The following is a 24652-nucleotide window of genomic DNA, read 5'->3' as shown; positions in this document are numbered from 1 at the left end:
ATAGAAAGTGCTGACAGCATGGCAGCAATTTGTATTCTTCAATAAAGTCATAACTACTTTTGTTCTGTTCCAGGAAACAGCAAGAACACTACTCTGAATCTTGCTTTTAAGGGTCCTAGGGGCTCTAACCTTCCCTCTGTTTGATATAATGTAGATAACAAATGTGAAAATGGAATTACAAGTTCACAGAACACTTTGAACTAACTAACACTTTGTGTAGTCTTGATAGTGAACTAAGCATCTTTCCATCTGGACCAGGTTTTCTTTTGTGAACTTGGGGATGAAGTTGCTTTTGGAATTTGCTAAACCACTGCAAATTCAATCAAAGAATATATGTGTTGCAAAAACAGAGGAAAGCATAAAAATATTAGTAGAGAATCAATTGAACACAAGTATTTTTGACCTGAACAACACAAATAGTCAATCAGGATACACAGAGCACTTCTTCACTTGTACAAAATGTTTTGCCTTCATGAGCTCTTGCTGTGTCTTATTAATGAATGGTTGTAAATCATTTTAAGAACTTAAAGCTTTTAGACCAGAGCAAAGCATTTTATTATTATTATTGTTCATTTGAAATGCTAATTAAAAGCATCAGAACAAAATAATTTGCTTCAGATTGATGGTTAAGCTTCTTTTGTGCATTAATCATTATAATAAAAATACTTTACACTTCAATATAGTGCTTTCCAGACAAGGTATATTCCATTGACCTGGGTTGAAAATGGCACTGAAAATTAAGCTTGGTTTGGGGTTTTTGAGGGTTACATAAAATAAATCATATGCAAATCATAATTAAAATTTGGAAAAAGAAGTTTTCTGCCAAAACATTTCAAAGCAAGTGTCTGCCATCAAAATACTTATCAAGTTACTTTGCAAGTCAAAAGGGAGGGATTCATCTGTCTAAATTAAATTTGACATTCTGCCTCTATACTTAATGAAGTTGATTAACACCTAATTTGGACACCTGCTTTGACCCACCAGCATTGAATGTGCTTTTTTTTCTTGGTTACAAAAAAACTTGCCTTTACCAATGTCTGATTAGAGCTGGTGCTTGATCCCAATCCAAAATTCAGGTGTATGAAATGTCTGGTGCTTCTAACTGTTCTGGAAAAGCTGCTTCACTGCTAGGTTTATGTTGGGTTTGAAATTGCAGAATAGGGATTATTAGTGGTTTACTAAAGAAATATACAACTTGTATGTAATTCTGATTTGTACTTTTGAAGGTCATTTGCAAGCTTGTTTGCTAACTTGATGTAAAGAATATGTAACTGCAATTAAGCAAGTATTTCTTCATTGTAAGGCTAAGAGGTGTGTTCAATGGGCCTAGATTAAATACAATGTAATGCCTTCACTGCACATAATACATCACTCTAGTGAATCTAGCTTGCAGTATCTTTTTGAAGTAAAATTCAGTTCAGTAACTGCCTGGTCCCAAAATACTTAATATCAACTTTCAATGGAGATAGAAAAGAAACGAGTAAAAATACTAGACAAAACCATCTGATAAATTATGTTGTGCTGAAAAAGTGTCCTGAAATTTTTCTGGTTTCTTTCCTTACTTCTATACAGGTTTGCCAATTAAGAAATCTGCTAGCATGCTTTTTCCCCCCCCCCCCCCCCCCAAAAAAAGTAATACTGAACTCCAGTGTGAAATGTTTCTAGTTTTCTGTCACACAGCACTGGCAAACTCACGGAAGACCCTGGATCATATGTTTCCAGGACTATCCTGAGTCTGCTTATGCTTGAGTGAAAACCAAAAACTATGGTATATTGACTCTTTTTTATGGGTAGTTTTTTATAGGTACTTATGAGCATGTCGGTCTAAGAAGGACAACAGGGACAGAAATATTCTGCAGTATAGTTTTCTATTAGATTTTTTAAAAATATAGCTTCATCTTAGAATATGGTCAGATGCCAGTACTTCCAGTGACTACTGACATATCATGAACTACAAATTGTATGAAGTTACATGTTTTTTACTGAGAATATTACTTTGAAATTTATTCTGTGTGTGTGTTGTCCTTTATTTCATTCATGGTTGATGTAACACTAGCCAATTCAAGCCAGTTTAGTGAAAGGTTGCTATTTTTCAATGTCGTCTTAGGACGAGTGTTTTCTATTTGATTTGAGCATGTATAACTAAAAATACCAGAATATATTGACCAGAGTGTACAAGTCAGGTTCCTGTTCTTAACTCCATGTTCAACGCAAGCTGGAGGTGGAAACAAGATGAAGTTAACAGGAAAAATACAGCTCTCAGTGGAGCCACAGCTGAGTGTTTTCTGTTCATTTATGTAAACTCAGTGTAGACCACACATCAGACTGTGACCTAAATTGATTTGTCCTGAGTATATTGTCAGCACCACTACCTGCATCTGATACTGTGACAGACAAAAAGTTTTCTAAGTACAGTTTTTGGCCTGAACCAATCTGTGGGAACTGCATTATGAAAGTTCCTTTTTTAGATGTTTATGTTAAAACTAAAAATTGAAACGTGTGGCTATTTAACAGCAAAATATATACCTTTTTCTTAGAATAAATATTTGCAAGAGTTTTACATTTTGCAAGCATTAGCCTAAATGAATAAATGGTAGCCTAATTTTAGGCAATCCATTTTGTCTTTCAGTCCAAAACGTTGGATGAGTTTATGCTTGCTCTTTCCACAGTTACACAGTTCATATTTGTCACAAACATGAAAAAAGAAACAAGATGACTTGATTTTCACCAAATTTCTGCAATAACAGTTTTCTAAAACTTTTGTGTGGTAGCTCCTTAATTTTCCTTTCTGTAAATGAAATAAGGAAGAAAAAAATACATCTGTATATATTTCATCCTTTCTGTCACTGCTACATTCCTGATGATGTGTTCAAATCTGACTGACACTGGCAATCTATGCTAGTTGTGCTGAAGTAAATATAGTTAAATGTAACATACATGCAGACTTATGCCATGCAATAGATATACAGGTAGTTAAATGAGTATAAAATCTAGACCACATATGGAGGACATTCAGAAATCTATAAAATTGATATATTTGAATCAGTATATATGATATATCTGCTAATAAGTTACTTTACCACTACCTAAATGTATTAATTCTAAATGATCTATGGTTATAAAGTCAACAGACAGACTAGGAAAAAAGCAAAAAAAAAAATCTTTTTTTGTAAGTGTTCATATCTGAGATAGACAGAAGCCTACAGTTTTTATGGCACAAATTTTTAGACAAGAAATAAAAGGAAAAAGATGGGCTGCTTTTATTGTAGGTTATGGGTTACAATTTTTAAACCATTGCTCTGAGATCAACAGTGGCTGGTTTTGTATCGGTTTCTGGTGGTTTTTGCTTTTGGTTTTTTTTTTTTTTTTTTTTTTTTTTTAATTTGGATCATTACTGTGCTTTGAAATGTATTCCTGCAATGTGTGCACTTGTTAGGCTTTGGTTAACATCAGTAAGTAGTCTTGGCATACGCAAGTTGTTTTCGTTTCAGATGAAGCTGAATTGGGAAATGCACTGCAGGAGGTCAGTGTATGTACTTCAACACGTAATGATCAACCTGCATGTGGGACCAATTTAGAACTAGTCAAGGCTTTACCCTCCAAAATGTGTGTGTTGTACCATAATTGTCCAACTCCAAAGTTCTGTTTTTTATGCATTGCAGTACTTGCTAGGATGGTGTGAATTGATCAAATGATTTTTGGGTTGGTTTTTTTTTTGAGACAGGATCTCTTCTTTTCATCCACATTTTGTGTTTTTCCTGTCGAGCACAGGTTTCATGGGATTTTCAGTTCAGGAACTCAGAACTTCATTAAAACCGCAACAATCAATGTTGAAAAACCTTATTGAAGTATGAATATAGTTGTTCTGGCAGAAGACATTAAATTTAGCAAAACTTGATTTTTTTTTTTTTTTCAGGAAAGAACAGTAACAATTAGAAGACAGACTGTAGGAGGATTTGGATTAAGTATAAAGGTAAGACAATTTTTTTGGTCTATTTATTGCATATTACACAGAGCCTGTCTTTGTATATAATCAGTGTAACTGTTAATGAGTGCAAACTATTTTAGACGACTAGAAACAGGACAGGAAACATACTCTTGTGTGTTAGATACTGTTACAGCTACCAGAATTATGCTGACCTATGGAATGGAAAGCAATCATTCTCTTAAAATTCAAGCCGACCAACTCTGTAATTAGGTTTCATATAGGAGTTGAGAAGTGTTTTCAACTGTATAGACTGCATTTGAGTTCAGCTTCTCTCTAATTTAAATAGTATTAATGAATGCTAAATTACAGTGGCAGGCACATGGAACAGCCAATAAGTTCATCATCAATTCTTCTAGAAAGAATATCACATTAATCCACTGCAATTCATTAGTGGGACAGAAAGTGTAATTGCATGCTTGTATTGTTTATTTTTCTGTAGATGAAGCCCAGACAGCAATTTATCATGTTACCATGTTTTTGCTTTTGTCAGTAAAGTTTAAGAATGTATACAAGTGTAGGTGATCCTTTTTAGGAGAGGGAGGAAGGGTTAATTATTTTTTGTCATTGTAATCTATGATTTTGAAAACCTTACTTTAGCTTTGAATCTGAGTGTAGACAACACAAGATTAATTTTATCTTCTAAACACAGCAGTTCTCAGTCTCAAGATAGCAATGGAAAAAATGAAGTGTACTTCACGTGAATTCAAAGGGGCCTAAATTATGCATATAAAGTGCAAATATAGATTTTCCTATGAACATCTGCTAGTACTGACTTTATAAGTGACTCGTAAGAAAGATTAATGTGCATTTGTGTTGTCATTGATAAGAATATGACTGAATAGAAATATTATTTTTTAAAAATGTCTTAGTGCACCTGCTGTTATCTTGTTGACCCATGAAGACCTCTGTTCAAGGAAAACCAATTGTTATTTTGTCACCAAAGTTTCTCATCAGTTTGGTCAACAACATTAATTTTTTTTTCCCTCCGGTATCATGATACGTTACAGTATCAAGTATGTGGGTAAATGAGGTTTTATTTAGATGCTGGTAAGAAATAACTGGTTACAGGAAGTACTTTAGATGACTGGAGAGCAAATCTCAAGAGTCAGTAAACTTCATTTTTACATATACTTTACAATGAGTTGTCACTTAGAATTAACACTGCTGACAATCTCAAGATCCCATTTTTTAAGTATTATGTATATTGAATAAAATAAAATATCATTTAGAAATATAAATTGAATAGTTAATGCAAAATGGTCTTTCCTAAATCAGTGGAGCTGTGTTATTCTTAACTTTTTAGAGTAAGATAGTTATTTTCTAGGATTATTTTGTATCATAGATACTTTGATCAAAATTAACCAAAGTATTGGAAAGGTGAAGATACATAAAGTTGGGTGTGAATAGAAAATTTCCTATTTTTTGAAATAACTAGCAATCAGGTGATGAAATGCCTTCAAATATGTCACTAAAAAGCAGAGTTCTCTTTAGAAAAAGGAAACTCAAACTTGCTTGGATGGCATAGATTAGATAATGAAAATGACAAGTTGAATTCTGTGGTCCAGGATGTTCTGTCTATGTGTTTCAGGTAGTATGATTTATTACTTTTAAATTGCTTACTTTTTTAAAAAAATCAATGTATGTGGAACCTTTTTTGCTAGGTCCCTTTATTTGTAGTTCTACATTCCTACAAAGATGGATGAGCAGTTGTATAACCAACACAATCTAAAAAAAATGTAATATAATCTAGTATTATAATTTTAAACTATTGGAAGAAACAACTTAGAATGGGAACTTAGAGTAATTTTTATATGTTTTTAGTTTAGTAGGCAAACTTTATGAAGACTTACTGAAACGAACTTTTTATTTATGGCATGAACTGATATGTCAGTTCCAAATACTCTGAAAAGTGCCAGTTTTCTTTTTAAAATGTGTCATTCAATCATGGTTTTCTTTTTACAGGTTTACTTTTTACAAAGTTTGCTGCTATGTTTTTGTTCTGTTCTATAAGATTCCTGAACTTTAAAAGAACTTCTACATGTTATCAGTTTTAAATAGAAATGTAATTGTTTTGAGATTGTGCCAGAAAGTAGAGGTCTACATCTCACCCTGAAGGAGTGAGAAGGACTGAGGCGCCTTCTCCTTGTGTCAGTAACTTCCAAATCTCCTCGAACTACAGTTGTCTCTGACTACTCCCAGACTAATTAAAGACAGGGGTTATTGGAAGACTTGCTTTCTGGCTGTGGTGTATGTCAGAGGATGCTGTTTATCTGAGGTGTTAATTACAGCAGTACAGTGATTAATGACACTGACTTTAGAATACTTGCTTGGGCATTGTTATGAATTTGCCTGGTTTTGGAAATCGGGTCTGGGGCATTATCACGTCTTTATTTTTCTGCTAACTTAAAACATCAATTTACTGTCAGAAATCTCACATGAAAAAGTCACCTTTCAACTTTCTCTTGAATAAATTTTGAAAATGTTTTATCCTGCTGCAAGTATTTTGAACCCTTGAAATTATTCTTCTTCTGAAGAGCAGAGGACAATTTTTTAATAATTCCAAAATTAATTTTTTTACTTGTCTTTGAGGGAAACTCTTCATTTCTTGTACAACCTGTGTATTCCAACTATATTTATAAAAATCAGAGATTTTGCTAACTGCTTAAAAACCCCTGATTGTAAGGTTGGCTTTTTTCCAAGACATAAACTTCAGTCCTTTAAAATAGATTGCAATCCACCCTTTTAGGGTTTGAAAACCTGGTGTTTGGCTGTACATCTTAGCTGAAGTTAGTGGTGAAACCGTGATTCAATTTGAAGCAGACCTGCTCTGGTTTGCGCTCTTCTGAAGGAATTATTTTCTCTTTTCTGAAGCCTCCAGTTAACTGTTTGTGTGTGAAGGAATAGCCATCAACATAGATGTAGAATTCGGGAAGTGTAGTATTTCAGTCATTTATGACATCTCTGACAAGTTTGAGATGCAGAGCCTTTACAAAAAATGCTGCTCAGTTATTATTTCTGTAAGAGCATCCTGTTTTTCAATAATTGGAGTGTAGTGTTTCTGAAGAAATAGGCAATAGAATTGATAGTTCATTAAACAAATTGAGATTTTTGGTTACAGTCTGACTTCTGGCTACCAGGACTCAGTACACTGCCAGTATCCTGCCTCTGTTTTGATCATTCCTTTAAAATGGTGAACAGCATCACAGATCTTCTGAGATTGTTTGACTTTCCAACTTAATCAAAAAATTCAGTATCCATAGACCTTAAAGCTATTTTTGCTTGCGGAAATGCCTCCTTTTAGTATGAAGTCGTAGTCCCCCACACTGTCTAACTCTGATGATGGTAAAGCCCAACAATTGGTCTAATCTTCTATAAACTCTTTTTTTTTAGAAAATAAAAAATTAATTTCCTTGTTACACTTAGAACCAAAAACCACCCAGCCTTTGTCAGTAAAAGTTGTTTTCAATTGTCCTATTTTTCATATGTCAAAAGCTTCTGAAAAAAACCCTCGCACATAAAGACTGGGATAAGAAAAAATCTTTAGGATTGTATCATGTCACACTTTGAGAGGAGGTGTGGGTCACTGCTCACCAGTAGAGGCCAACATTCAGGACAGTGACCTTCAAACAGCTGCCTCTGCCTCTTCTAGCAGGACCACCTCCACAGGTGGGAAGCTGCTATTATTCCAGGCTTCTCCCTGCTTAAGGAAAAAATGACAACAAAAATTTGCTTGACAAATTTGTTAGAGTCTGGTAAAATTTGAGCCATGAAGTCTTCAACACCACTATTTGATGTATTTCTGACAATCCTCTGGTCTGAGGTTACAACTACAAATCTGTACTAGAGGAAGAGAAAATTTAAAATCTAAATTTAAAGTGAAAAAGTTGCCTCTGTTCCTAGAGGTTTCTTCAGAAGAATTTCCCTTGAGACTGTAAAACAAGATTTTAGACATGCATGCACTTTTTCCTCTACAGGACAGAGAATCAAGTATGGGTAATGAAGGATGCAAGGCTGCAGTGTCAACCTGAAGTAATTTTCAACAAGATGTTAGCAGAATACAGTTCTATACAGTTTGCTACAAATTGATAATAGTGACTGGGTATAGATAGCTGGTCAACTATTTGCTGTTTCGAGTTTTAATCTTTTGTTTCTTAGAATAGCAGGCACTACATCCTTTTACTAATTTAAAAAAGAGCATTCATACAGGTCAGACTCGGATGCAATGAGAGGGGATAATTCTCTTCAGTAGGACACTACTGAAAGCTTCTTCAGATCTGTAGTGTAAATGGATTTAGGTGGATTCAGCACAATGACAGAGGAACAATCATGTTGTGTGCATTGCGGGCTGGCTTGGTAATAAAAGTAATTTCCTATTTTACTGAAGCCTCAGGTCTAAGGAGGCAGGGAGGCCATTTTAAACCTTACACTTCTTTGCTGAGCTTTAAATATCCTGGATAGTGCAACATGTATGCAACATTGGGAGCTTAGGAAGAAAGTGACACAGCTATTTTTTCTGCTTGTTTGAAAAGTTTTGAAGAAATTAAATTTGAAAGTGGCTAGAAAATTTGGAGGGTATAGGTTAAAACTTAGAAATTTAGTGAGCTTGAATACATTATTTGCAGTGAAGCCAACTTCTACTGTTGCTGTTCTGGTGAAAACTACTGAAAGATATTCAACAAGCTACAATGCTACAATTTAATTAGTCTGAATGCATCTCTCAACCTAACTGAAATGATGGTAGCCTCTGGTTTTTGTGGAGTCAATACTCAGTCTGTGCTAGAAATACCAATATGTTTCGTGCTTGTAAACACTCATCTCATGCTATGCCTGTAGAACTTTACCTGTAAACGTATAATTGTTGTCATATTACTGAGATCCCCATTAACTCAGTGTTTTTAGGGCCATTTGCATTGATAGCCACTAGAAAAAGGAACATTTATCCTATTTAACATTCTGTGGTTTGAAAGGAAATTAATCTTTATTCCATTACAGAAAAATCTGTTGAGTACAGGAGTCTGTTCAGTTTCAAACACTTCAATATTGCATGAAGAAGGGATGTGTGCTGTTTCTTAGGGATTGAAATACCAGTGTCAGTCCTTTTGACAGCTAACACTGGGTTGCTGGACCTAAAAAAAGCCATCATTTCTGAAGTAAAATCTGTCTGCTGAAAAGAAGAGTAAGAAAACCCTTAACCAGGATTCCTAGGCAAAATTACAGTGTGGCAGACATTGGTTTCCGGTGACCTGAATTTGTACAGCTTGCATTTGAGTGCATGCTTTGATAGTCTTGGCAGAGGAAAATGTATTTGTGTGTCTCTGTATATTTGCCTTCACCTTCCTTTGAATTTCCTTTTCATTTAAGATTTATTTTTATTACTCTTTCTTAAGCACCATAAAGTTTTCCAGTCCCAACAGGAAAAATTGAATGAAGCAACAGCATTGAATTGTTGTTGGACTGTTGAAACCATCATCTGGTTTTCCTTTATTTCTCCCCATTTATTGAACACCTACTGTTCCATTTCTTAATGTTTCTTTTTCTGTTTCTTGTTACTTATGCCTGTGCTTTCCTCACTCTTTGTGCTTGTGTGACAGACAGAAACAAATAAAGGCTGCTTTTGAGAGGAAAAGTGCAAACCTTCTTTCTTGTGCTTTTGTTTACTTCCTTCTTGCCAGCTTGAAAACTAAGTGGTCACAGTGTGGTTGCCACTGTAGTTGGATATCCATTCTGCTTTTACAGGACACATTTCATACATTAGGCTGTCCAGAATTCACAGAAACTGATGTCCTTTTTCTTCAAACCTGGTAGAGCTCTGAATTCACTTACTGAGCTAATGATGGCAACTGAGACCTTCTTTATGTGAGATAATAAGGAACTAATGACAATCAAATATTCATTAAAAAAGTGGAAGACCAGAATCAGAGTTATTTGCACAGTTATTTGCTCAGTTATTTGATGTCTAAGAACTTCATTTAGAGAAAGGGTAAAATATAACTTTAAGCAAAAAGGTATTTTAGTGACAGAAAAAGATTGTCATTTATTCTGCTTTCAGGGTGGAGCAGAACATAATATTCCAGTGGTCATTTCTAAGATTTCCAAAGAACAAAGAGGTGAGTATCAGGTATCAGCTTATTACACTGTACTTAATGTTCCCTTTAAAGACAGGTGTATTTACTCTTGAGATTCTTCAGTCAGTGTTAAACAAACACTATTGTTAAACACTTTCTCTCCCATGTCTTTATGATCTTTCTCTTCATCAGAAACTTTCCCTGTGAAAGCACAGAATTGATATTTGGAATAGTTTTTAAAATCTTCAACTTTTTTTTTTTTTTTAGAAAAGATTATTGTAAAGCATTATTTTTAAGATGAAAAATAGGAAGGTATTGGTAGAATAAAAATATTTAGCAAATTTATCAAAAGGCAATGATTTAGTGGCTTTGACTTCCCAGTAGTTATTTACTGGAAGCTGTAACAGATGAAATGTTTGGCTCTTAAATCATGGTAACACAGCAGGAGAATACATGGCTTTTTAACCTGGTTAGTAAGATAGTATTGAGATAGTGTACTGCATAAAGTATTTACCATACTTATTTTTAATAATAACAGAGCTGGTGCTGAATTTCTGTATTGTTTTTAACTGGCAGCATTTTGAAATTATTGGAGTGATACATGGATAACAGCTAAACAGCTCAAGATGTGCACAATTATGAGGGAGGAAGGTCATGAACCACTACTAGTATTGTGTACTTAATATCTTTGTTATGTTTGTATGTATTTGTGTAAGGCCAGAAATGCAAACTTGGAAACATTTCCCTCCATCTGTACTATAATGATTCTAGAACTCAGCTTCTCCTCAACTAAAATGTGTCAGCATGAAAAAGTCTCATATTCACCCACTCAAATAGAGAGGTATGGGAGAATCAGCATATTGAGAGCCAAAAGCCAACCCTGAAAGGTAGATGTGAAAGTTGGAGTTAGGGAGAATGAGTAGCATGGAATGAGCCCCTAAGGAAGGCAATAAGGTTAACCTTAAGAAGTTGTACTTGTGACTACGTTCTTTTCAGAATACATGTAACTAATACATTAATGTGTGGAATGTATTACATGTAGTAGCTGTTAAAATGCTATTAAGCACTGCAGGAAAAATAAGAAAGATATACTTAAGTTTAATTGAGCATACTGAAGTGCAATTTTATTTCTGTCATTATTTTTTTTTGCTGCAGTAGCTGTTGCATTGTTTCCAGCCCCAATTCCTAGCTGTGATAAAATCTTCATTACTGCTTTCAATAAAACTACTGCTAATTTTTAGAGAGCTAGTTTTGAGGGACGTCTCTTTTGTAGGAGACTGCTGTCTTGAGATGTAGAAAGTGTCATGCTGTGCTCCTGGACTAGAGAACTTTGATACAGAAAATGCTATTTGACCCAAAGCCTATGCCTCAAAATAAATCAGAATGTCTGTCCTGGAATAATTTAATCATTCATTGTTAAATACAGCTAATAGGACCATTCCTTCAAACACAGACTAGAGTATCATCATTTATGTCAATATTGATTCCAGTTTTACAGCTCATGTAAATAAGTAAAGCTTTTGGATTAAGTAAAGTTTTTGGATCAAGTCTGATACTAGCTTCAGACAGTATCTTCTATGATGGTAGGGAATACTATAGGAAATAATCTCATGGAATCTGTTAATGTCTCATGTTAGGGGTTATTAATGTCTTTATAGACACTTAACAAATCTTTGTATTTCTGGTATGCTTATAAAGTGTATTTAAATGAGATAGCTCTGAAATGGGACACAGTATTTAAAAATTAGAAGTGTAAAATTAGATTTTATAAATGTCTTTGTAATGCAGCTTTGTTTTAAAAATCATATTCAGTTTTCCCAGTGATTTTTTACAATATATTGATTTTCTAGTTCTACAGTGTATGTAAGTGTTATCCAGTATTAATAGTCCCTGTTATTTATCAGAGCTTATCAAAGATGCAGGATCTAAAGGGTCCTTTATCTTTGGTAAAAGCTAAAAAATTAAATTTGTTATTCCTAAGTAGGAGACTCCATGTTTCTTTTTTCTCTTTGTAAGAAATGATCTCTCACAGGCAAAAAAGCCCTAGTCCTGCATCATTTTCTATTCAGAAAAATATGCCACACCTAACAAGAATGGCCTGAAAGGTGCTAGTGACTGATGGATGAATATTCATAGTTGTTTGCTTGGGATGAGTAGCCTCTTTTATTGAAATACTAGTACACTAGTATTTTGAGTTTAAAACAGAAAATACAAGTAATTTATTTGGAATTTTGTGTTGGGGTTTTTATCATGTTTTTGTTTGAAATTTTAAAAGATTATGCAAAAGCAGTAAATTAAATCAGAATTCATGTACAAAAAAAGTTGGATGTTTTGTACAAAGTGAGTGAAAAATATGCTTTCTGTTTTCAGCGGAACTTTCAGGTTTGCTCTTTATAGGAGATGCAATTCTACAGGTGAGTGAAACTGCAAATTATTTTGTCTGTTTTTCTAGAAAAGTGAAATGAAATCAGTGCTTATGAAATGTAGAGTAAGTCTTTTCTTTATCTTTTTAATAACAGATTAATGGAATTAATGTGAGAAAATGCAGGCATGAAGAAGTGGTGAGCTTTCCTGTTTTTTAGTCTACTTTTTGTCTTTTGTAGTTGCTGAAATGATAGTGTATGCTGATAGCAGTGCAGTGGTATCAGCTGTTTTATTGTTATTTATTCCTAAGCAAATATGACTGTACCTTCTAACATTACAAGCAACAAAGTGCAATCTTTTCTTCCTGAATCTGTGTAATTGCTCTTCTCAGATAGGCTTTTCTAAATTAGAGGTGATTGTTTTATTATGAAGATTTGAGCTGTACATATTCCAGCATTTCTTCTTCTGGCTAATAGCTGACAAATTTCAGCAATGCTACACCTTTTTGGCTGTGTGGGGTCATTTTAATTTCAACAGCGTAATTTGCACTATGTTGGAGATTTCTGGTTTGGTTGCTTTTAATCCTATTTTAAAAAAAGAGAGAAATCTATTCATCTGCCACTCATTCTCTGCTGTTCTTTATGAGGGTGCTCTGTAGTTAAGATGCTGTCATTTTGGGCATAAAATAAAATTTTATTAAGGAGATTTGTTCTAGAGAAGAAATTTTTGAGATATCTGTAGTAGGCTGGTTCCACTGGTGAATCAGCTTTGCTAAATGCATCATGTACTTTCGTCATATTTGGCTTTTTGACTCTTCCTAAATACTTTCAGAAAGAGAAAACTGTTTATTTCAGAAAACAATGCCAAAAATTAGATTACCAAAAAAAATTACCTTTAAATCCTGTTTAGCTCCATAGCATTTGTACCTGTATTTTTAAAATAACGTAGTACTTATGCATTTGAAAGCTTATCTTGCTGACTCTGCCAATTCAAGGATGCTCTTTGTGTTTCATGCAGCATTCTGCTGTATGACAGATCACCAAACATGTGCTGTTCAGGTATAGAAAGCAGGATTTAATAAAGATGAAGTTCTGATCAACAAGTTCAGTGCAGGCTGAAAGATTAGATCACTGCACTATTCTTCAGAGTGCTTTTGCACACTAGTTTCCTTTTGGAAATCTATACTGCAAATCCTTCTTCATACTTCAGAGCCTTCATCATACCCCCTTCTGTATATATTAGCTAATAGTCGTATTTATATTGCTTTTAAGTTTTGTCTGTGCAACAGTGATCTGGTTGTCAATATTTTATAAGTTTACTGTAGTTGGTTTGTTTAATATGCATTAATATGGCAAATATCTCAGTGGGACTTAAATGTTGGAATTTAAATGTTGGAATTACAAAACATGAGAAAGATGTGTAGCCTTGTACACTTGAATGCGTATTGAAAACTAGTAAGGATGTCAGGATTTTATTTTCTGTTTTCTGAGACATTCTCTTAACCCTCAAAATGATACATAAATCCGTTGGGTATTTATGATGAGGTTGAAACCCATTCATGGGAAGAAAAGAGATTTTGGAAACGCTGTAAGGGGGGATTGATATTGAGTAGCAGGTGTTATCCTGTTTAATTTTATTTATACCTTGTTTATCTAACATAATCCACTTCTTAAGCTCCCTGTAGATAATTCTCTGTGAAATTCTCTACTATAAAAAAATGGTATCTTACCAGTTTTGAATGTACATGTATGTATTTGCAAATATCTTAGGAATTTAAGAAGCAAATAAATTTAAAATTAAATCCTTATATTAATTAAGAATAATTTTTAATATTTAATAGCAAATATTGACTAATATTTAAAAAGGATCAAATGTCCATATGACATTCTGCAAACTAAAATATGCATAAGAGTTATAAATATATTATATAAATTAAAAATCCAAAGTAAATGAACTCTGATGGTTCATTTTTTTTAGAAGCATTCACTCTTGTATGCTACGTGTTTATGGAGTAAATTTGTTGTGACGCTGCTGTGGTGGTATTATATATAGTTTTTCATTGTGCAGAACTGTATGTATAGTATATAGGGTTTGGGCATAGCCCTCAGTAAAGAGTAAGTACATCAGCTGATGTGCCAGCAGGAGTCACAGGTAGGGTTTTTCCTGCAGCATGTCCTTTGCAGCTTGAGTTGTTCCAGGACTTCTGTCCTGTGAGGTCTTTATCAAATACGGGATCTGTAGCTATAATCTCAAGGTAATTTAGAGAAAATAGAAGTTTTTGGAGCCTAGTTGCTTGCAGCAGGAAATTGAACAGGAGTTGAACCTTGATTTTCAATCCTTATTGCATATTGGTATTTTTGAAATGGCTCTGCAAGACACCTGGACTCGTAACTTTATTTTATTCTGATTTTTTCTGTACCTAATTAAGGCTTAGCAGGTACAATGTTCTGTAAGAATATATAAGTGTTTGGGTTCTCTTAATGTCTTAGAAAATTTTCGTTGTAAACCAGCGTGTAATTTTTTTTTTCAGTGGATAATGCTGAAGATACCTGTAGAAAATTCAGACTTGTATCTACAGTGTGACTCTGAAGAGCATTCATTTTTTTCCTACATGCAAAACCTGTTGCTGCTTGTGGAAACTTTTTAAGCATATGTCATATCTTCATAGCTCTGCAGTGAAAAAAAAATCTGTGGCATAATCACTGCAGCCTGTTGTATGAAACTCATGATTAGTCGACCCTGGTATTTCATCTTGCTTTACTGATAGCCATACTATGTATATAAAATGATTTGAGCTTCAAAATTAGGTAGTTTAATCAAACTTATTGCATGTTTCATAGCAGGGAGATTCTTTCCCCAATGTACAAGGAACTTAGTTAACGTTGTGGGCACTTTTTTGTCTTTGTTGTCTTTCATTACTTTTGATACACATGATAGATAGATAGATAGATAGATAGATAGATAGATAGATAGACAGATAGAAAGACAGATGGACTAATAGACTCTCATAAGCCTAGATAGGTAGGTTTACTCAGTTCTTAGTGTACCTTACTGGAAGCCTTTACATGGTTCCTTTCTGATTTTTTTTTTCCCCTCTTCAGGTGAATCACTTAATCTTGAGCTTAGTTTTCTGCTTGTAGAAGGTGAAAATATTGCTCATATCATGAAAGCACATGATGAGTTTCTACCAAAGACTGACTGTCAGCTTGTTGTTTCTCTTGGGTTGGAAAGAGCCCCGACTGAGTACAGCATAACATTGCTTCAGTCTTAGTATTCTCATGTGGTAAGGTAAAGTCATGCTCTCTCTAGTGAAGTGTCAATACAGGAAGAGGCTGCGGAAAAAATAAACTAGCAATTATTTAAAAAAATAACTCTTAACATCTCTCAAACTGGCAGTTTCAGCCCAAAAAATGCCATATGAACTTGAATGTAGAACAAGAATCCATTATGTCTGTTTAAATACTCGACTTTGTGCTGTTTTTACTCAGGATGTTTTGATTTTTCCTTTTTTTTGTTAGACTCTCCTTTAAATTTTACAAGAATTTTAAAAGGGTGAAATTAGAATTATTCACAGGCAGACCTATGAGTTTCTGCTTTTGTCTAATTAATAAGATCCAACAATGCATATCTTATCAATCCACACACCTAGTGGATGTGGTTATCCGTAAGAGATAGGATTATTTTTAAGGCTGGAAAGTAATGCATTTCTAGCTTTTACCTCCATTTGTTGTCCAAACATAAAGATAGATAGACAAGCACCAACATAATACTGTTGTATGGACATTTTTGGTGGTTCTAGGTCTAGTCACTATATCACTAAAAATGGACAAGATTTTGCGAGAGAGTGGGAGGCCCTTGAGCCACTTCTGAGTTGCTATGAATGGAAAGGTATGTCAGTTCAGTTGGATACTACCAAAATCCTTGTGTTGGGTCTACTTTTCAGGATTGTACTGCACCAAATTGTCTTCAGTCAAGGTTGAATTTCAGTTGAATGAAGGCTGATATGTTTAAGATTGTCTCTGTTCTTACTGTTGTGAGTAAAACATCTCAGGTAGTATCAAATAACCATGTCTACATATCTCTTTGGATCTTAGCATCTGGGCATTTTTCTCTTAGGAAATAGAAGAAATTAAATGGCTATGGATATGACATAATTTCTTATTTCTTCTATTTGGGGAACATTCAGGGAACGTTTCAAATGAGAAATGATTGCTTGCATGTGTCAGTTAATGTGGCATTTGGGCATTCCTTGAAAAGTAACATGAAAAGCTCGGGTAGTGGGAGATAGCTATAAAGACAGAATAGATACTCAGGCTTTGGTGGATTTTTTGTAAAGGTAACTACAATGTGTAGCACTGTGGTTCAATTCAGCCACTGCTTGCATTTTGCAGAAGACACCATTCTTTCCAGCAGAACAACCTGATCTGAGTTGTCCTCATGCACTGCATTGAATCTTTTGCTTCCTTCTTTTCTCAGCATTCACGTCAGGGCTGTAACTCCACTGACTGTCCATGACTCATTTATGTTACATAAAAATGACAGCGTAGGGATTGCTGTTGCTTAACTGCAATCATCTGCAGCTAATAAAACTCTTAATCTGGCCTTTCTCTTTAAAACTGTGGTCTCATTCAAACTGATTTTTAAAACTTGTTATGAACAGTTTTGGCAATTTTTTTGTAACTGTTTTGAAGCAGAAGAATGGGCATCCTGTATTTTAATAAACCAAATGATCGGAAATCTCACTCCATCTTGACTTTGCAGATGTGTCTTTTGATAAATTATGTTTTTATCTTATCTTTGCTTCCTTAACTATGAAACAGAGACCTAGACTATTATTGGATTTAACTCTCTGACTTCTATGAAGTACTTCTGAATCTTATGGAAAAGTATCTCTGCATTAATATTTTGCAGTGTCATGAAGTGATAACAGCTACCTGCAAACACAGACTACCACTTTCTCATGTTGCAGAGATCCTGTACTTGATAACTCACAGCACAGCCATTTAATCCTTTCCCCTCTAGACAGAATGGTGACTTTAAATGTGGATGCTGCACAGTCGGTGCTTCTAAGACTATAATCAATCTGCAGTTTTTAACTTCTGAATTTAAAAGTGAAATGTAAACTTTCTGGAAATCCAATACTTTTACTCCTTCCTTGCAGATGCTGTTTTCTATCTCAAACTTGAGTAATAATAATAATAATAGTAAACTGCTGTCACGTTACCTACCCTGGCATAATCAATGAAAATATCTGTTACTGGATATCCTAATGCTCATGAAATTTGAACTAATAAGAATCTGTCAAATAATTCAGCATTGATTCAAAATAGGTGCTCATCAAGGGGAAAAGAACCTAGCAGCTGTAAATAGTCTACTGTTTTCAGCTGTGTGGTGGAAATTCCTGGAATCTGGATATTTCCTGGAGCAGTATTCTTAACATGTGTTCATCTGCTTTTCTAATCTGGTTTTAGCTATGTTTTTTTAGTGTTTAAGTAATTTTTAAAATTATGCCAAACTCAATAAAAACTTGAATTTATTCAAGTACTATAATGTTAGACTTTTAAAATAAGTTAATATGTTGCTAGTCTTCCTAATTTATATTTTCATTTCTTTTTCTCAAGATACCTGTAAATCTATTAGTCATTTTATTAAGATTTCATCTTTTAAAACTACTCATCATTACTGCTGAGTTTTAAAAGAAGGGAGTAGAACATGCCATCATGACTAATACCAGGCCTACATGATTAATATTGTTATTTCCTTATTACATAGCTACAGTCCTCAAAGCACAAATCCATTAAGGTTTAGTGGGATAGAGTGAAAGGTTGAATCACCGGTTATGGCACAACATCTTTCAAATAACTGCTCTTGGTTCCTCCTTTGTCATACGGGTCTATTAATTCCGAAAGCCTGAGCTGCAAAGAAAACAAAACAGTTGAGGAGTGGATTTAAAATGTGTGCCATTAAATATGCTGTGTTTGTGACCTTGTTTACATTGATATTTTTACTCTAAAGGCTCAGGTTTCTTGCCTTCCTTAGGAATCAAATAGAAATATTTTCATGTTTATTGGTACATGTGTGCACTTTACCCTCCAAATATCTTTTTGAAATAATTCATTCTGCACGGCATCTCCCTGTTGTGGAGCTACACCTCAATTTGACTTTAGTTCAGGGACCCAGTGTTTTTCTTTCTGGGCATAACCTCCATAAAGCAGAAGAAGTAAACAGACACAAAACACTCCAACATAATGTAAGAAGAATGAAAACTCCTATGGGCATGGAAATTATCTTTTCTGGTAACTATTAAGATTTCATTTACTCATAAGAACTAGAAAATACTGTCCAACTGGCATCAATTACATTTTCTTTAAAAAGGTAAAAAACATGTGATATAGACTGAAAGAAAATGTTCACCTCTAGAAGGCAACTTCTGTATTTCCAATGGCTTCATGTGGACCTGAGAGAGCAGTGGGAAGAATAGAGCAGATAGAAGTAAGATTACTTACTTAACTAGCCAGGAGGAGTCACCAGTAGGAGGCATGCTCAAAGAAGTGCAAATGTGCACACAGGTAGTCTTTTGGCAACTTTCTAGCAGTTAAAATACCTGATTGAACTCTTCAGAAATGTCAGTGTTTCTGGCTATAGTAAAATCCAATGGGTGCCAGGAAAAACTTTTAATTCTGGGGTTATTTAATACCTGTACATATTTTTAGGTCTTTTTTTCTCTACATTGGGTCTTTGTCTTTTGACAGTTTGTTCGGTGGAGGAGGAAGAGGAAAGGAGAATGGACTCTATATAATTTTTCAATAGTATCCAGTGTTGGCCTGTTCCAGCCAGATACATGGAGGTTTCCAGATGGCCCACCCCATACTTCTCAACCACTAGTATGGTACAGTATGGTACTGGTGTTTTGGTATCTGTTTGTCAGCACTGGGCCTATTTCTGGATTTTTTTTTTTCTTTTGCCCTGATAGTACTGATGTTGTTATACAGGTTCAGTTTGGTACTACCTGTTTCTTGTTAGCTGTTTTGGAAGACTGTGACCAGTGGAATAGCTTGTAGTAGTAAGAGTTTAACCGGTCACAAGAAGAACTTTTGTGCAGGTTTGGTAACTGATGGAAGAAACTCTTCATTAAAAATTACAACAGTTACATGTTCCCTAGATTTTTGTGCAGAGACCTGCAAGAGTTACCTCCCTGTGCTGTTAATAGTTTTCTGAGGAAAATGGGAAAAAGTCACTCCTGAGGCTGAACTGGCATTACCAGGATAATGACATATATCTTTAAACGTGATCTAGAGAATGTTCATAGCTCTATTCCACTTCACTTGCCCTTGTCAAGACAGTAGTGATTGAGAGCATTTGAAAGATTCTAATTGTGCTGACCTGTTAAAGGGAATGTTCAAGGGACTGTTCTACATCAAAAAACTCCCATATTTAAATATTGGCTTGCAGTAGGAAGTAATGAGGATGTTTCTAGATTTTCTGAGATGCCTTCCCTTCTTACACTATTCTGAGTGTGGTGTCCTTACATAGTGAATGGATAGACGGGCATGTTTCACAACATCTCCACCATTTCTCAGATGTCTTGAGGTTATTTTGACATCTTTTGTTGAGTTTTGTTGAGCTTAGATGGGGAATCAAATACAAAACATATTCAAAATCTCCTGTGCACTTCAGGTCATGTGTGATTTCTGAGTCAGTGATTGCAGAGAAGTGTTGGTGAGAGCTAAAGTTTACCATAATGAATGTTAATAGAAAAGATATTTTGTTTTAATATCCATCACCATAAAAGATTACAAGTTTTCACAGACTGTTTAAAGCATCTTTCTATCACTCAATAAGTGGGGTTATAGGGTAAAGTGAATCACCTGCACAACAATGGCAGCAACAAATCTGTGAAACAATTTTTAAATTTATTTCCCAATTAAAACACTAGGAGGTTTGGAAATTGAATGCATTACGACATTTAAATTTTTAATTTTACTCTTGCAACTGTAGATTTTAGTATTCCAGGATCTTTATATCTCAACAGAAAAGCGGAGGCATGCTTTGTTGAGTCAAAGCATCTGTATAAAATGTTTGTTAGATATCATGGAGTTATGCAGCATCAGCAATGTTTTTCTTATTTTCTGAATTTTTATAGAAAGTGAGAGCAAAGAGAATTATTATGGTTTGAGAGGCTTGAACTTTCTAAAAGTGAAGCCTGTAGTTTGTGCATTCATTTGTAATACTCTGGCATAATAACTTAGCAGCAACATAATAGAATTATACAAATCATTCTGGTTTTCTTTTACTGTTAATGTTGCAAATTTTGTTTCGGAAAACACATTCACTCTATACATTAGTCGATAAATTATTGGTTTTATATGATTTTATAGTCTCAGATGGTAATTAACTGCCGACAATAATGGATTTCTGGGGTGTTATTTCTTAATTAAGAAAATAAGAAAAGGTAAAAAAAGGGTTGCAATTGTATAAGTAGCCTAATCAGTTTTGATTAATATATAAGATTTATGCTTAATTTTGAAAGTTACGAAGACCTCATGCTATAAATTGATTAAAACTGTAATTCAGCACTTTTTTGTCATTGTGCTGAAATACAAATTATCTTTTTTACTTCTTTGGAATTATATGCTATTTTTTTTTGTTTCCAAAAATATCTATAAATGTTCTTCAGTTAATTAAAATACAGCATGAGTGCGTCCAAATCCAGTTTTGCCAAGACCTTTAAAATCTAGACACTAATGAAAATATCTTAAAAATGTTAAGGCAATATGATTTTTTGAAAATTTCAAATTATAAATGTATTGGATCCAAGTTCAGCAGAATACGTAGGTATTTGCCTAAAATTATGAATGCATGTGTTTTATTAAGTTGGGGACTTTCTTTGTTACAAACATTTTTGAAGAACAAAATAATTTTCTCAACTTCAACCAGATGCAGTGCAACTAATCTGGAGCAGAAAAACTGCCTCTGCATTAAATGCATGAAAGTATGTTACAGAATCACAGAATTCCTACGTGTTTTCTCATCTGAGAACTTTTCCCACTGGGCACTTTCCCTGAAGTACTAAAATATCTTTCTCAGAGATTAGATTCTGAGCAGCCAAGAAGCTTAGCAGAATTAACTGCTTATATTGATCTAATACATTACTTCAAATACAAATTTGTCCAAGATTTTTTTTTTGTCATATTGAAGTTGATAACATTTAAAACTGAACAAACCGGAGTGGGTTCATACAGTAATATTTATTCAAATATGGAATTAGAATTTGATTTCAAACTCTTTAGGACCACTTTTTATTCATTTTTCATGAGCATTTATATTCTGGTGCTTGATTAGTGTGACTATTCATGAAAACTAAGTTTTAAGGTCATATTTGCCAACAGCAAATATTATATTGAATATGTAAATGTGAAATTTACTACTAGCTGTGTATTTGACCCCAGTCTTGCAATGGGATTAGTGTGAGCAAACTCTTGTTCTTGGAATGATCCTTTTTTTTTCCCCCCAGACCTGGAGGTCTGCATAGACAGGCAAAATGTTCAAGCCATGCAACACTTGTATTGTTTTCAGCAATCATAGACATATGTCTGTTCATAAAATGTCTTTAAATTTAAGACTGTACTTCAAAATGCTGTGTCAGCTGGGTGTTTTTCATTCTTCAAGCATTAGGAACAGGAACAATAGCTGGCATGTTATATAGTCTGGTAATGTGTATGCATTTTGAATACTACTAATGAGCCTTTCAAAAATTGCAAACATAAAAAATTGTACTTGTTTAGTAGCTGCCTTAGAAATTCCATATAGAATTCAACCAGGAGAGCACTTTTTTTTCTGGTAAATTTTAATTGTGAGAACAATTTGACTAAAAGAGCAGGAGATTCTTATGTATTTCATGGATGATTAAGCATCTTCATTGTTTTGTTAATATTTAGTTTAAAAACCTCAAACCAATCAAGATCATTCCTATAATAAGAAAAAAAGTGCATTATGATAAACTATGAGAAGAAAGAACTCCAAAATTTTTAAATAAATAATTTGATTAGAATTATTTCTTTCTGTTGAGGAGTACACATTACCTGAATTTGGAGACCGTAATTCCAAATTATTGTCTAGTTTCTGTCATAGTTTACTAGGAAAAAAAATCCACTTTTTATTTAGTTTTCATTTTTACTCTTACTTAAATAAAAAAATTGTTGAACAAGCTTCTGTATGAAGCTCTCTTTTAGTATAATGTCTTCCAGCAAAAGAAAAATACATATCCATTTATAAGAGGGTTTCTAGTGATCTTTATTCCAATTGTAACTGGGTAAGTCTAGGAATCATGCAGATAAATGGAAAATTGTGCCTTATTCTGTGAATATCACTGATTATTTTTCTTTGTGTAATGTGGGTAATGTCTTTAGCCTTTTGCTATATTTTGTATTTTATATGATTTTTGTATAGGGAGTGGAGGGTCAAGTACTAGGTCATTCTTCTAAGGTTTTCCTGGATAATAGCTAAGACATGGCTTTTGGTTTTGAAAGATGATTTACAATGTTTTTCTTCAATCCAGCTCATGACTGTGTGCTGGATTATGTTGTGTTCTTTTACATTGTTGGATAGATCATGCATTATGCTCTCTTTTTTTTCTAGAATAGTCATTGCATTATCATGCATTGTATGCTATAACACTTGCAGGCCACAAGCAAAATCTTAATATTCTACATAACAGATACTGATAATATTACCTGTTGTGCTGGTTTTCACATTTCATTTATTAGTAATTTAATGACTGAAGCTCTGGCCTGTTTACAGTATAGTTTGTTTGGGGCAGCTCTTACCATCAGAAAGTGTTATTCCCATATAGTCCGCCATTTTTTTGCAGGTTGGTGGATGGTAATCAAAAGCTGGCTTAGATGTTGGGGAAATCTGTGATGGGATATTTAGTTGGTATATATTATACATACCTTAAATACTCTATTTTTTTGTTTTGTTTTGTTTTTAGTCCAAGAGAATGTGTCTTACTAAATTTCTCTCCTTTCATTTAAAAATGGTTTTTTTGATCTGTTACTATCTGAAACTCTTATTAGGGAACAGCACCACCAAGGATTGGTTGGTAACCTACAAATAATTAGTAAATTACAGTTCTGGCTTATTCTCAACACTTTATATTATGTTGGACTGAAATCCACTAAAATGATCTTATCTGTATGAGTAACAAAGATTGATTCCACAAGGGTTTTGTGCAGATATGATGAGTGAGAAGAATTTTCTATTATCTATGTATTAAAATATGGCCTGCCTGAAAGAAAAGAAAAAAATCTCTGAATTTTTATGTCATGCATCTTTGAAGGTAAATGTGCAAAGCCTCTGGAGCCTGCTTAAAATGTGTTACAGGTGCTACAGATGTTAACAGCTTTTTCTGAATATTCTCCATAACTAATTGAAAGGAAAACCCAAACAACATTGTCACCATAGACTGTCATCACAATTGTTTTCCAATTATTATGAACTCCAAAAACGTTGTATCTTAAATAAGAAATCCCCTGTAGATTGAAGGGAAAGCCTATCATTCATCTGGCTGCACACACCACTGCACCCACGATGCTGTGCAAGCGTGTGGAGAACTGTGTAGTAGGTGCTGTTACAACACTGGTGTAAAGGCTTCTCCCATTTTTATAAGAGTTTTGTTTGCTTAAGGAGTTCACACATTTCTCCCAAAGCAGCTTTGGTCAACATCTGTTTTTGACAATGTTGATTAAATTGATCCCAAACAAAATCTGGCTCCTATATAAATTTCTGAGCTATACTGATGAGAAGTTTACTGACATATATACAATTGTATTGTAAATATGTTGTATGTGAAGATGAAACATACACGTAAATCAAACTAGTTGAAATCAGACTTAGGCTTATGGATTTGTAACATTCGAATTATGGTGGGGTTGATTAGGTTGCCTAAATACAAGTGGGGATTTTATAAGTCTTATAGAGTTGTAATATACAGTCAGAAAAAGATCCTAAAGTTGTTTTTATTGTCTGAAAATGTTCGAATTTCCTATTTCATATTAAAAAAATTGTAAATTACATGCTGTTTAATTTCAACCACACTGGGAAAAATTCTATTGGCATTTCTCTAATTTTCAGTGTTTTTAAGAGATTTGCCTTGTTCCTCTTTACCAATTGCTTTGGAAGCCATTACATATCTAATTCAAAAATATGTGTTCATGAATTAGCTTCGACAGAGAGA

General features: G+C 34.0%; 1 protein-coding gene across 6 annotated transcripts in view; it reads left to right on the top strand.

The window, feature by feature from the left end:
• SNTG1 (syntrophin gamma 1) overlaps nucleotides 1–24652 on the top strand; it is a 324290-nt gene that overhangs the window by 180921 nt on the left and 118717 nt on the right. For all 6 annotated transcript variants that reach the window (XM_066181512.1, XM_066181540.1, XM_066181522.1 and 3 more), the window contains 4 exons: nucleotides 3917–3973; nucleotides 10038–10095; nucleotides 12424–12467; nucleotides 12573–12614. In XM_066181512.1, the coding sequence (XP_066037609.1) occupies nucleotides 3917–3973; nucleotides 10038–10095; nucleotides 12424–12467; nucleotides 12573–12614 (201 nt within the window). The remainder of the gene's footprint in view (nucleotides 1–3916; nucleotides 3974–10037; nucleotides 10096–12423; nucleotides 12468–12572; nucleotides 12615–24652) is intronic.

This window comes from Chamaea fasciata, unplaced genomic scaffold (assembly GCF_029207755.1).
Source record: "Chamaea fasciata isolate MVZ Bird 193981 ecotype frontalis unplaced genomic scaffold, bChaFas1.0.hap1 SCAF_1, whole genome shotgun sequence".
In the NCBI taxonomy this organism is placed as follows: Eukaryota; Metazoa; Chordata; class Aves; order Passeriformes; family Sylviidae; genus Chamaea; species Chamaea fasciata.
This window is presented reverse-complemented; position numbering and strand designations above follow the sequence as displayed.